General features: G+C 42.5%; 1 protein-coding gene across 1 annotated transcript; it reads left to right on the forward strand.

Moving 5' to 3' along the window:
• The first annotated feature begins 6,462 nt into the window (after window positions 1-6,462).
• On the forward strand, window positions 6,463-13,627 carry LOC143356095 (uncharacterized). Its single transcript, XM_076791505.1, has 3 exons — window positions 6,463-7,071; window positions 9,842-10,057; window positions 13,400-13,627. The coding sequence occupies exons 1-3, from the start codon at window positions 6,967-6,969 to the stop codon at window positions 13,484-13,486; spliced, it is 408 nt and encodes a 135-aa protein (XP_076647620.1). The 5' UTR covers window positions 6,463-6,966; the 3' UTR covers window positions 13,487-13,627.
• The last annotated feature ends 3,627 nt before the right edge of the window (window positions 13,628-17,254 follow it).

The raw sequence follows: 17,254 nt of genomic DNA on the forward strand, positions 1-17,254 counted from the left end.
AAATGAAATTTGCCCGACGCGAGTCGCAGCATCGGCAGTAAAGGTGACGCAAGTGCAACAAGAGCACAGCAAAAGTGCAAGAGAATTGCGCGAGACATTCGCACAAGATCCGCTTTGACTCCTCCCCTTGCTTCGACGCTCCGATGCGAACAGTTCTCTCCAGCAGCCGTGTAAATAACACGTCCTCTCGAATTCACGTCGCCATTTTCCGTTGCCACGCCCCCTCGAGTCGACCGTGACTGTCGAGAGCACGCACGACCACGCACGCACAGAAATTGATTTTGAAACCCAGCACTCGGTGTCTACGTCCAATAATTAAGCGCAAGTATCGTAACAACGTCCATTGATTAAGCAATTCGAGGAAAACCGAAGAAAGGTAAGGTTCTGCGCGCGGTGTGGAGGCGGGGACCCGGTTTCGTTGTCAATCTTATTCTATCGCTCTTGTTTCTCCTTTACACTCTGTTTCTAACAAGCTTCGAAAAATACCCGTCCCGAGAGCTTCCCCGCATCAAACAGGGTACGCCCCACCTCCTCTTTTATCCGAACACGTCGATCCGCCCACCGTGGGACGTACTTTACCCCCTCCGCGAGGTCACCGGCCACACCCACAATTCCCCCTCCACCGACACTCCACCTTCTGTTCTGACTGGCTTGGTGACTTCGCGGGGCCTGCCAACGATGATCTTTCTCTCCTCCACCTCCACGCCGCTTGTTTGCTCCTGTTTTTTGATCAGAGACATTATTTTTCTAACGCATGCTTCTATGACGTAGCGTCAGTCTGTAAAGTTTATAATATACTATATACCAGTTCCACAGGATGGGATATATATATATATATATATATATATATATTGTATGTGTGCAGGGCGTTCGACTACCTGTCAAATATTTTCAGGGATGATTGCACAATTCAATCTAAAACATAAATTAAAAATAACAATTTTTCTGTAGCAGCTGTATTTTCATATTATTAACAATTAAAGTCAGAGATTCTCCGTCTCATTCTGACTCGATTTACAAGCAATTACAAGTAGATCAGAGTGGTCTCTAATTGTTAATATCTTGAAAGCAATATCCATACAGCGAAATCGTCATTTTTGATTTTTGTGTTACATTGACTCATAAAATCACCTCGGAAAATGTTATAGTCGGTCAACCTGTATGTACAGATACACAGACACACACGAACACAAGTTTCGTAGAGATAAGTACGGAGAGACAGTAGTGTCTAACTAATTAAGTGGTAATACTGTTCAACTGGTCGACAAAGACAACCCTTTCGAGATGCAGAACCATGGCGAGCAATTTTTTTCTCCGCCGCGTGTCCACGAGAGAACGGGGCCTTCTGGGAGCTGTATTCTTGCGTTTATTGTACTCCCGAGAACGGAATTCTCGAGCGGACACGCGGCGAGAGTGTAATTACTTTGTAAAGGCTAATGAGACGATGATCTGGAGCTCGCTAACAGTTTGAAATTTTCATACTTAGGTACGGATTACAACGGACGCTTTTCCCGGAATGACTGTTTTCGATATAACGAAACCGGAAATTGTGTAAAACGAGGGGAAGAATCGTTAATGAAATCGCGTGCGACCGGGCTTTTTAATCATCTTCGTAATTAAAACATTCCGTCAGACTTGCATTAATTGAATCCTCGGGGAGTATATTGCCTGCGAAGAACTGCAGCAGTTTCCTCTCCCCTCTTTTTTGCGCAAGGAGGCGTGGCTTACGGGTGGGAGGAGCTCCTCCCGCGGCTTGGAGTGGGGATAGCGACCTTGACCCGCCCATTTACGCGAGTTCTACTGTAATCTCTTAATTTCTCTGTGATAAAACGAATTTCTCCAAGAAAAAACGATGCCAGGCTTCTCGATCGGGTTGATCCGCGTCACCGAGAAAGCACAAACGTCAGTACCAAATGTGCATTATGATTACGTAACTATAACTCGAGATACCTCTGCTGAACTACTGAGATTCCTCGTCGAACTAGACCAACGCGGGAAAGTATTAATCTTGTGCATTAGGTGCGGCCCCAAAAAAATCCTCTGACTCGTTCACATGCATACACGAACACACACATACGTACACGTACGCGTATAAATATATCAGATTGCTCTATTTTATTCACGACTTTTTCACAGTACAATTACGAATCGCCTTTCGAGCGCCACGTTGAACTTCTTAAACATAAAAGAACCGTATATACTTTTCGACGATGTTTTTCTGAGATCAAAGTGAACAGAATATTCGTTTCGCGAACAACAACGCTGATTTCTAAGGCCGCGCTCGCACCAGCCAAAATTTATTCTGCAATTCTGCTCTGTGATTTCGATCTGCAAGCAATTTGGATCAGTGTGAACTGGAATCGTTCAGATTTTCGATTTTTCAGACAATATGCATTAAGCGAGAGCACAGATTGCTCCACGGAGCTTTACATTGGCTCCTTGGAAATCGGGAGCGCCGAAGCCACGCCCACTGAGAAAGCACTGTGCAGAGGAAAATCGATGTTGACAATCTTCTGTCTATTTTTTCTTTGACATATTTTGAAATTGTGGCCCTCGAGGATGATATAGAGCGCTCTCATTGCAAACAAGGATTATTGTCCAACGTGCGAGGGTTGCATAATAAATGAAGGTTCGTGGGAACGCGGCTTGATTCATCATCTTGCTCAATCCACGCGGTAACTAAGCGTTTCTACGAAAATTTTTAAAAAGCATTTCTATGGCTCGCGTGTATGAACGTTTCCACCGGAAACAGGCCTGTTCCGAAAGTTTCCTCGATTTCCCGATTCAACGTGGTTGCAAATCGTACCTCAACAACGGTCGTGCCTAAGGAAACGAAGCGAGAGCGAGTGAGAGAGAGAGAGAGAGAGAGAGAGAGGGAGGGAGGGAGAGAGAGAGAGAAAGAGACGATCACGAGAGAGCCGAATCGAATGGAACCTGGAACCTTGCGGGCGAAAATAACGCGTAGGAGAGACACAGGCCCGGCTGTAATTGAATCTCCCCAAGTTCCTTGATCTTTCAAAAACTATTTTTTAACGCGGCCGCGACGCGAACCTGATGTCTGTGGTTGTTCAAGTGCCAAGCTTTTCGAAAGTGTCTTTTCGCGAGAAAACTGGGATACAATGCGCGGATTCGGGCCGACGGGTGTGGCACTGCGAAATTTGATCGTTTTCCTATTAATTTCTCTTCGCACTCCACGACAATATATTCGAAACTTGCCTGCACAAAAATCGAACCAGTTTAAATTTATGGAAATCGATGTAATCGATTTTCTTTGAGATTTTGCTACTTTTTTTTTTGGTGACGATTAAAGTAACGAAGACGATGATCGAATTTCAGTGGCACATTTGAACGATCCAGCGAAATTCCAAATAAGTAGAGATTCCGTGTATTTTACTATTAAAGAGAAAAGTAAACTAAATCGTAGCGTTGTATTAGAGGAAAACAAACGTAGAGAGTTTCGACTCGCGTTAGAGGAACCAGATCGATAAGCCTGAATGGCCGATGCACTCTCGCTTCCAGGTTGCATTCCGAGGAAACGATTTCGACGGCGTAGAGTGATCGACCGGCGCCCGAAACTCTGTTAATTACACAACGATAAACTGCAAACGTTGGTTCGATGTATTGGATGTATTTATGTACGTGATGTAACAGCGTTATTGGCCGACAGATTAAAAGTATGTCGATTAGGAGGACGTTGGATCATTTTCTCGTCCACGATGCCTCTTTTTAGCCGGTTTCGATCTGTCAGAAGTTCGAGACAAAATCTCACACTCATTTTCGGTTTAAGCATTTCTGAAGAAGTGGTATTTTGTTCTTGGCAATGTTAGTTTCGTTTGTTTGTTTTATTTTCAAGACATTGTTCAAGTATTTCCAAATTTTATTCGCGATCATTTTTAAGGGTTGAGATCAAAATTGGATGCTGATCATGACTCATAAAGAATGTACAAGCATTCACAAGGTATTGCAATTTATACCTTCAATGTTGCATATTTCTCTTGTTCAACAGAATTAGTTTTAAGACCTTGTTTCACCGTTTCAATTATTTCCATGTGGGGTGAAAATTAATTCCTGTGACTTTTCGGGAGTAGATATGAAATTTTGATGATGCTGATTTATCGTGGAAGAGTGCATTCACTGAATAGTACGTTCAATGGCACCTCTGTTCGCCGACAGTGTTGTTTCCAAGACCTTGCCAAGGAAAAATCGTCCGAATCTTTGCGTAACAATGTACGTTTGTTTAATTGGTCGCTTAAGATAGTGCCAAGAAACCGGTGAGTTCTCGCACGTACGCATAGTGATGCATGCGCTGGTCGGGACAATACCTGTTGGCGTGAAAACTAACTGCGGTATTTTGGTAGCTCGTTTCGGGAGAGCGTCCGACAATTATTACCAATGTCGCGTTGCGTCGTTCCAACGAATTTCGGAGGTAAACTCGACATTCCGACGAAACGAATTTACGCACAAGCATGCAGAACGTCTCCGCTAATAACTCACACTTCCGGTTTCAAGCATTTACATAGCACTCAATTTTTGTTTGGCACACGGAACAGGAAAATGTGCAAAAATGCAATTTCAAAAATGTGTAAAAGGCTTGGTAAAATCAATTTTTGTCTTTTTTATCTTCTATTGAATGCATTAGAAATTGGAATTCGTTTACATACATAACAACTGTCCACACTATTTTATCAATATTTAAAAAGCAGTACTTTACATACGTAAATATTACGTACGTAAAACGGAAGATTATTCAAACATCCATACATTAAATATGCATATGTAAATGATAAGTAATAGTGTATCCCTCGTAAATATTTGTTGCGGAAATATTTGCGTCTAGAATATTTCAACGAAAATATTTCTGGACGCAGTTGCTGTGCCACCGTACAATTATAAACTATTCCAGTATCAATATTTCTACGAAAATGATTAATATCGACACAGGCGTTATGTGATACGAAACACAAGTGTGCATAAAAAAATAGAATGAAGAAAACGAAGAGAAAAATGTCTGCTCAGAAATTTAATACCTGAAGTAACAACGCAATTGAAATAAACAAACAAAGTGGAAATGGCATCAATGAAGTGTAAAAACAAAGTGGGCTGAGCCCCGTTTTGGCGTGCAGGGGATCGAAAACAGAATTCTCGAAAACCGCGACGAATTTGTTTGCATACCAGCAAGATGAATCAGAGAACGCGAATTGCGAGTTCGGCTGGTTCGTATTTGCGTAACGATATTTCCGGTCGAGTTTCGGCCGTGAACGGCCCGAATGGCGGTGCACTCTTGCCCGCCATCTTCGATCTAGTCAGCTGTTGCTCATGCCAGTGTCCTTAATTAACCAAAACTGCTGAACTTGCCCCTTAAATCTTGGCTGTATTTATGCACAAACCATTACACTTTCGTTTACCCCGACCATTCAAGTGCATCGACGTAAACAGCGAATCAGATTAGTTTCTTTCGAACATCGACACCTGGCATTTCAATTCATAAAATTACTTTCACTCAGTTTCAATGAGATTTTGAGCAATACATTGATTGATTGATCATTCAGTGTATTAATATCAACGACAAAAATCTTATACTTATTTCTTTCAAATATTTGTAGTCTCTATCCTAATTCGTAAACTTACACTTTCGTTCATGGTTTTGAAGCAGTGGGACAATTTAAAATATTAATCACGGAGTGTGTAAAATATTCTTATTTTTCGCTTTTTAATTCGCAATTTTTTATGAATTTGAAATATTAAGTGCATCTACGCGAATAAAATGATTATGGGTACTGTTTAATTTATCTTAAACATTAAAAGAGCTCAATAGATTACTAAAGGATTGTATCCAGGGGTTACGAAGCAACCCTCAACGCCCTCTCAATTTTTATAAATAACTATACACGTATATCTCTTTTCGTTGTTATCATTTCGATTCACGAGAAAAAATCCACCCCTAAAATGAAGCTGAGACCACATATGGGGGCGAGCAAACGTCGTAAACAGCAAAAACATCTAATTTTGAAATCCTCCAAAATCTGTATCCTCCAACGCTGAGTCCAGGTAAAAAAATCTCCGAAATCTGAGCTCGTTTAAGAAACACAAGTGCTCCACTCGCCTAGCACGTCTTGAAACCGACAAAATGGCCTTCGGTAAAGCTCATTCACGCAACCAGAAGCTCGACCAGGTCCCACACGGGAAATCAAGGTCGCCGGACCTTAGGATCCGGAATTTGTCGTCGGGGCGCACCTGAAGCCAGCCTAAGAATAGCGTCCGATGCCGGGCGTTCGACACATATGAACGAAAAAGCGAAACGATTCCGAAATAATGCCAACGAAGCGGCGCACGGCGACTAGCTGCCATAAATCAAGCAGCGGTGGATCGACAAGGCTCTGGCAGCGTCGCGGACACGGAGCCGTGAGCGTCGCGACGCTATTTCGACGAGAAAATAGTGGGGCGTCCCTCTATTTCGGTCGGACCAGCCAGGGCCGTTCAGTCTGCGGCCTGGCTTCCTCACCAGGAGGCCGCGGGTCCGAATTTTCCATTTTCACCGTCGCGAAAACACGCGAAAACGTTCTTGGAGAAACGATTCTCTGGTCCCAAAACAGGCCCGGAAGGGTGGCCACCCTCTGAGATCAGTTCTCCAGGTCTGCAGCCCGCAATTTTACACTTTCTGGACCTAGTAGACAACCTCTGTCTCCTATCTATCAAGACATAATACTTCCTAGACCGAGTATATAAAGCTCGTCTGTGTCTACCGAGATTTAACCACCGAAGACACGAATCTCTCTTTTCGATGTATCTCTGCTAATTCGAGTAAGATGTTGCGTATCTAGGCAGAATTGCGAGGTCCACAAAGTGTTGAAAAATGTCCAGGGATAGTCAGTGTACGATGAACAAGGTGCATCAACCGGTGACTCAAACGAGATAGAAAGTTTTTGATTTGCTCCTGGAAGAAGTGAGAGGACTCTTTTCAGCAAGATGTTCTGGTCCGAGCCCGACGAAGAGGAAGAGGCGCTGTTATGCAGCCCTGCCCTCATGGCCAGGAGGGCCTCGGAGTCCTGGATCGTCGCGCCTCCTGTGGAGGTACGAAAAGGGCAAGAGCTTGACGATGTCCTCCACACGGTGATGAGATTAACTACCCTCTCTAGTGACGAGGATGACAGGGGACACCGGTCGAGCGTGACGTGGTTTTGACACTAGATTTACGGCACCTGTCAATTTGCAATCCCACGCAAGTCGTTATTCTTCGGCCGTGTTGACTTTGATCGATGCGATTCGTGCTGTTCGTTCTTCTGAACCCCTAACTTTGTATGTTTGTGTACGATTTAAATTCCTGCAGATGTTTCGGTAAAGGTGTAATTACCGTAAATCTAATGTTAGTTAAATTTATATATGTGATCTTTGTCTGTTTTGGAAAATGTTTGTTTTAGAAAAATATTTTATGCGTGTTTAAATGAAACGTATTCTTTTCCTCGAAACCTTAATGTTTCGTTTTAATCTTCATGTCTGGTTTGCTGCTCCGAATTAACTGAACCACTCAAGTTGATCGTCTAAAAAATTGTCGACCACATTTTTCAATCTTGAATCTTGCAAATAAGAAAGATTCAAATATTTTTCTAGAGCTGATCTCGTGTAAAAATTTGACGAAAATCGACGTGTTGCGCTTAATTCTCATACTATGTTCATATCAGTATGATCCTAAAAAGAAAATGGTTCCACTCTCTGATCTCTAGCCTAAGCTGATCCGATATTAGTTAATAAGCAAAGATAATCCATTCATGCCCGACATAAGTGGACTGCGGACTTTATGCATTACAAACGTGGATAGGTTTAATTTAAAATAATGAAAAGATAAATGAAATTTCTGAACATCAACACGTTATCTTCAGTCTACGATTATTATTAAAAGAAGGAAAACATTTTTATCTTGCAGCTGTCTCTCGCAATCGAGGCGGACAATTTTTATTTTGCATAAAGGTCCGCAGTCTAGACAGAAGCTTTTAAATAAAATGAAGCACGCGCTACTAAAACGTCCTACCTTTTAACTTTGAGCACAGCATCAAATAGGCGACATAGTAATTAGGCCAACGCAAGGGTTAAGCGATGTCCCTTGTGAGCCTCGACAACCTGAAAATTTATGGTACCCGAAGATACATAATCTCTAGATTCTACTATTAATCTAAGAGCATTCCCGCTTAATGCGAGGCTCCAGAAAAAGAGGTAAAAGGCCAAGTGCCATTTTCTGAGACCTGGAAGAACCTCCAGGACAGGTGTCGGTATCGACAGGTGCCACGGTTCGAAACCCCCGTCGAGTGACATCGGTTGATTCAGCTGCAGCATGAATCACATCAGACGATGATAGACGAAAGTGCAGGAGGATTACCGTCCGGTAAGCATCACAGCACGGAGGTGGGGAGTGGGAGGGCTGGAGAATTAATGGCAAGCTTTCCTTCGCCGGCATCACGCCACATTATCGGTGCAATTAACAATGCTCCGGAGAAGTAACCTCGAAACCGACGATAGAGTCTCGCCGACCCATGACCAGAGATACCGCTCTAGTACGAGACAAGAACTGCAATCGGAGGCTAATTAAAGGCAGCGGGGGCCCCATAGTTTGCTGAATACTATCACCAGACGGGGGCAGAGACGGTGATTTAATTTTACGCCTAGTAGAGACAAGAGAGAATCGGTTTCGTTCGCGATTTTTATTGCAGCTCCGAAGCCGCTCTGGATTATAATAATCTCCGGCTCGCTTTATCGGATGACACATTCCGCTTCCGTGTAAAAGTTACTGACGAGAGGTCACTAGCATCGGCGTAACATTGCCAGGACGCATAATCTCTGGCGGCCTGGTTATCGTGTCCCGAGAGATTCTTCGAAAGGCGAACGAAAAATTGGTGTCGAAGGTCAACGGTTGCACGAAGAACAGCGTGGTCTTCGCCTAAGTATTACGTGCGATTACGAGCGAGGCTGCACGTTTTGGAAGACGTCCAAGGATTCCCCTAGGCTTACACACCCCTGGCCCGTTTCCCTAGAACTCGCTCAAAACGTCGAGCTAATGAACACGTATCCAACGCCGAACAAGTTGCCGTTTCTTGCCTCGGACCGGTTCCGAACAGAGCTTACCTTTTGCTTTCGAGTGGCGGCTCCGAGGCGCCACAACAAATTGCTCATCATAGATCTGTGCAATGAAAATTCTAGCACCTGATGCACTCGAGTGAGGACTCTGAAACTAAAAATTGTCATATCATTTAGTACAATGTTTGGGTACTAGATTTATTTGTACCGAATACGTTGTTAAAAGTTCAAATGGGTATGAGTAAATACACTCAAGTATATGTGTCAAACGAGAAAATGCAGAATGGAAATATTCTGGGTCAAAAGAAATGTCTAGATCCTAGAGTTTAAATTAATTTTCTGTTCGCGTCATGTCAATTAACGTAGACCGCGGATTTTTATGCAAAATAAAAATTGTTTAGAATGAACAGGAGCCAAACAGAAATTTACTTACAATTCATCTCCCGCTTTAAATCGCGCCTAATTTTTACCATAAATGCACAAAATCCGCGGTCTACTCATCAGCACTACTCAGCGAAATTCTTGCTGAATCGTTTCCGGTACAGAATTTCGACTGAAACCGGTGGGAGAGATAACGAGCAAATATTTATCTTGTGGTATCGATCGGAAGAATCTTCCACGATGATTTACGGCAGGACCCGTGAAAGGATGTCCCTTCGCGGATGCCCTTTGTCCGTTTCGGACACGCTACCTGCACACGCACCCCCTAGAATTTAAGGACTGTGTCCGTGGGCCACCTCTCTCTCTTTGTTTCTCGTTTCCTTTCTTCGTGCAGGCGATGCCACCGGCGGCAGCGGCGGTCTCCCTTCAACGAAAAAAGTCACTGCCGGATGTGGCACAGCCCATCCAGCTGACAGCGAGCGCACCATTGTCAAGGGAGGAAGTCAGTATCCTGAGCAGCATGAGGAGGGAGGAGATCCGCAGGCAAATCGACGAGAGCGAGAGGCTCAGAGCCAACCCTCTGTTGTACCTGGTCAGTCCTCAGGTCAAAGTGAGTATCGCCCAGGAATTTTCCCCTCTTTTCCACGAAACTACGGTTCAGCATGTTTACTATACTGCGAGTCACTACCAGAGATCCACAAAAGCGTTTGCCACAGATGAACTTCTCGACGAAGCAAGGCTCTTGATCACTGAATTTCTATGGCAAAGAAACATATTTCAATTGGGTCTTGTAGTGAATTTTTATCTATGTGTATGAACACACTTTTGTGGAATTTTGGTCGTAATGTACGGAAGAATAAATAATTTTGTTCGGTGATCTCCCACGAAAGCATTTATACAATTTCCACAATTGTACAATTGTTTTCTTTTTCATTGTAAATTCAAAAATAGAGAACATACACCGTCTTGCTGCATTTATTTACTCAGGCACCGCTTTGTGTAATTTCTTTAACATCTCTGTGTATTCTTGTGAAAATATCAAGTCGTTTTGTGGTGTGTAGATTAATGTTTCGTAACAGAAGTTCGTGCAAAATGCTTAATTAATTTTTGTTATGAATGTTGTAAAGATTTGTGTAGCTGTTTCCGTTTTTTAGGCATTGTTGACTTAATGTTTTCTCCAATCTCTGCGAGAACTGATCGAACTGGTTGTTACGTAGCTGCGTAGTAGCTTGGAGTGATTCACGCTGCATCACACTGGGTTACAGTGTTTGTACACACTCATCCGGTCGTTGAACATGCGATATCAGTTTCGTAGAATCAATAACAATCGGCAGTGGATTTTCTTTTGTCGTTTTATCTTTGAAACATCATGCTATGGATTTACGTGTACATCGAATATACATGAATTAATCAGCGCAATCAGCCGATATTGCAGGAACTTGAGCAACCGATGCGAAACGTTAATGTAAACAACAATTAAATCTGCTATTGTCTCTGCGCTTGTGAAATGTGGAGTAATTTTTCGCAATAACAATGGCCATTGATCTGCATGCTTTATTTCAATAGGTTTTGTATAACGTTTCTTCTTCAAATGTAAAATAAATTAGAAATGTATGCTATAAAATATAACGGTAAATATAACATAAAATGATAACGGTAAAATGACGTCTTCGGTTTCTTTGACTCTTTCTTTCATGAAACAATAGTATTAGTGGATGGCAAATGGATTCAGTGATATCGTTAGTAGTAGGATTTATTATCATTCTGATTTTTATAGTTTTATTGATGAATAAGCAACACACGCTATTATTACTACCTGGGTTAGATTAGACCGACGTCCATCAGTCTACTCGCTGCAGTAAAAGTTTATCTAAATCTTATCTCTTCTGTCCCGCCACATATAACTATGGCATATCGTGTATTTATAAAGTCTGGTTGAAAGGTGTCTCACCATTTCTGAAGGACGACGGGAAATTGATAAAGCCAGAGAAAAATCGAACAATCAGGGCTGTCTCATCCAATAAGCCCCTTTAGTCATAGAGTATAGGGCCACTGGCGAACTTGAAACTCAATCGCGATAGACAGAATTTTGTACAGTCCAGACTCATTGAAAAAAAAATTGTAAGCCTTACAAAAATTTTGTAGGCTTTTGGAAAAGAATGTTAAGTCTCCCAAAAGTTGTAGGACCTTCAACAAAAATTATAAAGTCTCCCGAAAAATTGTAGAATCTTTTACAAAATTATAGAACTGCTACAAAAATTCCAGGACCTCTGAAAAAATTGTAGAACTTTCAGAAAAATTAGAGGGTTCTCAGAAAATATCGTGGAACCTCCAGAAAAATTTTAAAGCCTACACAAAAATGATAATATCTCCCTACAGAAGAATTTCAGAGCGCATGGGCCCTCAGAAAGATTGTTTGACCTGCGAGAAGAGAACGAGGCCTAAAGTATGATAAGCAGGTCAGTTTAGGGCTTCCGAGCCCTGGGAAATGGTCCTAGCTACAACGCGACGTTGCCATTTCGAAAATACGGGTCGAATTGTTGCGCAGAACGAAAAGTAGACGCAATACCCCAGTCGTAGTGGCCTTGGTGAAAAAATAAAGAAGGGGAAAAGAGAGAGAAAGAGAGAGAGATACGAAGAAAGAAAGAAAAAGAGAGGGAGAGAGCGGGACAACCTGACGGTCGAATCGACGACGCAAAAACGCTCACTTCTTATCGGACGATTGCGAGAGTAGGTCGCGCGAGTATTGATACGTGATTATGAATGTTTAATCGAGCCGGCCGCTTTGAATATCCGGCCTACGCCGGTCATCCTCTGAATCGCAATTACCTGGTGCGCGCACCTTTCGCGATAAACAGCAGCCACACGCCGTCGATAAGAATGTTCTCGACGCACTCGAGATCAGTTAACCGCCGTTACGCGCTCGTAAGCCCTTAATCAACAGACTTCGTTTAACGTAACGGAGTAATTAATCGTCAGACTTTTCGGTCCCGCTTCTCGTCTTTCCTCGTTCTTTTTCTTTCTCCTACGACGCGTTTAGACAGACTATTTTTATTATCACGGTTCTCGCGTAACTTGAACAAACTTGTTGCATGAGCCGTAACACAGTGTGACGGGAACTATTATGAAATCAACTCCTTCGCACATTCTTGCACGTGGAGAGACTGTTATTTTTTCTAACGATATGCCGTATCGCCGCACTGCCTGCTGGATTATCAACGAAAATTCCGATTTGTAGCAATGCGTTCGGACGCTTTTAGACGCGATTGTGAACGCTGTTTTGTTAATAGAAAATGCTAACCAGATGGATACTGATTGTTTACTGATTGAAACCGGTTGCATAATGATATTCACAAAATTGTTGATTTTTTAGCACTATCATTCGGTATATTTGTTTTCGATAGCATTCAATCGCGCATTATTACCAGTAGCATTATTTACTGGCTAATCAGATTTAAAAAATTGAGAGCAAGAAATTGCTATAAAAAATAGGATACGTATAAAATAGGAATCGTTGGCTATAAAAATTTAGGTCAATATGTAGATGCACCTTGCTCTGATTTGCAAAAAGCTATTGAATCCACATTCCCTTTTTTATTCTTGTAATAAAATTGTTTCCACCCTCAATTTTCAACCCTTAAGCTAAGTGACAAACGTTGCAATCGAACGAATCTATTAGACAACCCAACACAGCACAACTTGCAAGAAACGAATCTTCGTGATCCGACTTCGGATTTTGAAGCGAAAAAGAAATTAATTAATTTCTTAACTTAATGATCTTATCATAATAAAATCTACTAATTTTTCCTGTAAATGCATAAAATCCGCAGTCTATTCATGATGCACCAGCAATGTAGTGGACAAGTTAACTAACAAAATACGATAGAACGCAGCCCACAAAACACCGATAAGAACGAAAAGAAAAATGTCTGACAAAATAATTGGTTTCCAGGACTGGTTCTCCCGGCAGAAGCTCGTGATGCTGGTGCTGTTCATCAACATATCCCTAGCACTGATGTTCTTCAAGCTGCTGACGTAGCAGCCAGCCGACGATCGGATTCACGGACTCGTGGTGGACGTGACCTGAGACTCGGGGGCGTCGCGACGCCCCGAGTTGTCACCAGAAATCGAAGAAGCGACGAACACGGGGGCAGGAGCGCGCCCCCGACGCAGACCACCGACTAAATTCTTCAGAACTGTTATCGAGCGATCAAACTCGGATCATAGATCGAGACGAACGTTCTTCAGGAGTCGGAGAAGAAACAACAGCATCGGACGAAACGGCAAGAAGCTGAAGAGCAACAGAAAGACGAAGGACTTTCGGCCGAGGACGAAACAATTCGCGTCGCGGTTTACGACACGATCAAAACACGGTCGAGGCAAACGAATCACGAAGTACAAGCCGGGATACTTCCATGGCGATCGCTCGCGGAAGGACTTCCGGTGAGCCGGTTCAAGGACGACCAGGATCTTCGCTGGCTGGAGAGAGAGAGAAAGAGCAGCACGATTCTTTTTCTTGGACGGGTCCGGCTATTTCAGCGAACCCGCCACCGGCTGTATCATACATATTTTTACACCGAGTATTTTAATATAATAATATTTGTAAGGGCTTCAGACGGGCCCTCGCTGGGCCCCGATGCCCTGCACACGGTGCGCACAGACACGAATCTCTCTTACACTTTTCCTTTTCGTTTTTCTTCCTCGACGACCGAGCTGGGCGCCGAGCTAAACCTCCGAGTGTCGAATAAAATGTAACTTAATCTTCAACTACGATTTTCTAATAGTCGTCTACTCGAATTAAACTCGAAGATCAGCTGTTGTCAAAGCGACAATTTCGTTCGTAATTCAACGAATTTTTAGAATTAATGTAAAACAACAGCTTCTTCTGAAATTATTATTTAAATTACCGAGCATTTTTTACACACAGCTCAGTTAGTAAGAAACCTGTTGAATTCGCTTTTGTTCTTGAAATTTACCTTTGCTGTTGTTTTCGGATTCAGAAGCGAAGGAGGAGAGTAAGTTGCGTTTCATTCGATCTTTTTTAAATGTAGCCCAGCTCCGGTCGACTCGACGATCGACTCGAGCGCGGACGACCACACGATCACTTTTATACGCGACATTTAGAGCAGCTAGTGGATCATTTTCAAGCCGAGACGTTCTCGCGGTCGGGGAACCTGGACGGTCGGAAGGTATTTTTCAAAACGTTTTTCGGACACCCTGTATATCGAAAGGGGTTCTTCGGGCTCGAAGCTTTTTAAATAAATTCGCTGGATCGATTTTAAGACACGCGTCCACAAGCATTCGTACACCCGCGAGAATCGAAACACGAATCATTGTTTTAAAAAAAATGGATCCTTCGAGAACACTTTGTTAAAGCGATACGTAACACTGGAAAGAACTCGTGTATACAATATTACAATGCACATCTCGCGCGAGTAGACTGCGGATCTTTGTGCGAAATAAAAATGTTTTATATCGATTGCAACAAGCTGGAACCGAGTCGAAATTGTTTAAGGTACTCTCAAGTTCTTTTAGCAAATCTACTCTTTCAAATTCTATTAATTTTTCGCATAAATGCGTAAAATCCGCTGGTTACACACGAGCAACGAAATTAAATCTTCTCGTGTACGGCTTCATCATGTTGTAAAATCACTTTATCAATTAACGTTCGACGATGTTAAGAAACAATGTCCCAATGCTTGTGGACGATGGTGCACATTGAAGCTAGGGCGACGAGTTTCGAGTTTCTATACGATTGTTACGGTTTCTACGAATTTCGGAGCGAGAGAGAGAGAGAGAGAGAGAGAGAGAGAGAGAGAGAGAGAGAGAGAGAGATTGAGAGAATTGTTGTTGTGTGATTAAACGTTACGATGTATTCATGTGTTATCAACGTGTCCATGTAATTGTATGGTTGTTGTGCGGACGCGCGTTGTTTCCTCCGTAGCGTCGCCCTCTGTGAACCTCTCTAACGTCGTATTTTAATCCCGATTACGACGCAATCGATCGTAAGGCAGCACAAAATCGATGGCACAAAGTAGCCAACGAGGACGAAGAGAAGACAGCGGTTCTCGGATGTCGCGCGACGTTACGGAGGGGAAAATGTGCATAATTAATTACGCGAGCTCCATCGGGAGACCACTTCGTCTACGAAGTCTATTCGTGTAGCCTTGCCTTCCACGCGAACACTGTACATAGACACTATTCTCCGATTTTTATATACACATAGCTGCGCACGATTTCGATCGTCGCGATCGGATTTTCGCCGATCGATCGGGACACGCGGATCGAGACTAGAAATTTGCCGAGAGAACAAATTTAGGGAAACAATAATTACACTGTGCGAAATACATTTGCACTTTCTTTATCGATTTTTAACTGCGAGGAATCGGTTGTTCATAGATTTTGAAAGTGATACACGATCTTTAATTTCTGTGTAATTTCTAGACTGTTGTTCTGTTAAAATATCTGTTTCTGTATTGGAGTATTATAATTATGTCTTAATATTTATTTCCTTTTACCGTTTTAGTAAATCTTCAGTGTCTCTTTCATTTCGATAATTTTTTAAACAGAAGTACCTATAACGCAATATGAAACTATAGTATCTTGTTCAGGAGAGTCCAAGGAATAATTTCACGCGAGAAACAACCGCATAACTGTTCAGGAGTATCACTTTACAACAGCTTCGCAGATTCATGTTTTGCGTTAAAAATCATTGAGAAACGTTTAATCAAATACGTCTTGCACAGTGTAATGGCCGCGTCTCTTTGTTGTTAAGGTACGATTACGTCACTGATTTACGGAGACGTACCATAAGAAAATAAACTAGCGATCGAAGATCGAAGCATCGTTTTCTCTCGGCGCGCGATCTTTGTATTTTCTCGACGGTTTCGAAAATGTCGACATTGTACACGTGCTGTGGTAGATATTTCAAGGGACTCCGAGCGTCACCGACATTTCCCATGGGGGGTCAACGAACATTTTACAAAAGCGGTGTCACCATGACGAACTTTTTTTTTTTCTTCGACCGTTTCCTCCTCCGCAGGGGAAAATTATGCTCGCGTGACGCGCGGACCGACGTCGATCTTCACGCGTCGGGCTGAAGGTCGATCACGGTGATCTCGATTTCACCGAGGGGATCGAGGATCGACCTGCCCGCGCTCAAGTGATCGCATTTTTTTCTAGCCTCAGGCGTAGCTTGTATACCTAGGTGAATTTGTAAATAAGGAACGGAAAGGAGGCGAGAAAGTGTGAGCAAGAATGAGAGAGAAAGAGAGAGAGAGAGATAGTGTGTGTACAGAGTGATTCACGCGAGACGGAACACCTAAATGTCTTTTGCAAATGAGGATGCAGTGACGTGTCTAGCAAAAAGTTACGGTCTCTGACCTGATGGCAAACGAGACGATTAAAACAATTTCTTGGTGACGCTGAGGTTCAAGATATTTGGTTTGAAAGACGTCAATCATTTTTTATTGGCACCGGACTCTTTTTTTAACAAATACTAGATATTGAACCATTTCTTTGTCGAAGCTAAAACTGTTAAAACATCAAAATGAATTCATGAATTTAAATAAAGCTGAATTCGATCAACGAGAAAATTAAAATTGCAATAAGAAGTTGGCTTCCAGTGTATATTTGACAAATTAAAAAGAAGTAGCTGAGATTTTTTTTGTGGCAGAAGACATCAGAATTTTATATAAATGATGCTCAATCTACAAATGTTGAGGATTTGTAAACCAATCTTGAAATGAGCAAAAAATGTGTGAATCGTGTATGAAAAATTGGGAGATGTGATTTTTGTTGGACATTT

This window comes from Halictus rubicundus, chromosome 8 (assembly GCF_050948215.1).
Source record: "Halictus rubicundus isolate RS-2024b chromosome 8, iyHalRubi1_principal, whole genome shotgun sequence".
Lineage (NCBI taxonomy): Eukaryota > Metazoa > Arthropoda > Insecta > Hymenoptera > Halictidae > Halictus > Halictus rubicundus.

Bases quoted from the DNA above. Each gene is read 5' to 3' on its own strand.
- LOC143356095 (XM_076791505.1), top strand. From the start codon at position 6,967: ATGTTCTGGTCCGAGCCCGACGAAGAGGAAGAGGCGCTGTTATGCAGC. The intron at 7,072-9,841 runs GTACGAAAAGGG...TTCTTCGTGCAG, and splicing joins TCGTCGCGCCTCCTGTGGAG to GCGATGCCACCGGCGGCAGC. The intron at 10,058-13,399 runs GTGAGTATCGCC...ATTGGTTTCCAG, and splicing joins TGGTCAGTCCTCAGGTCAAA to GACTGGTTCTCCCGGCAGAA.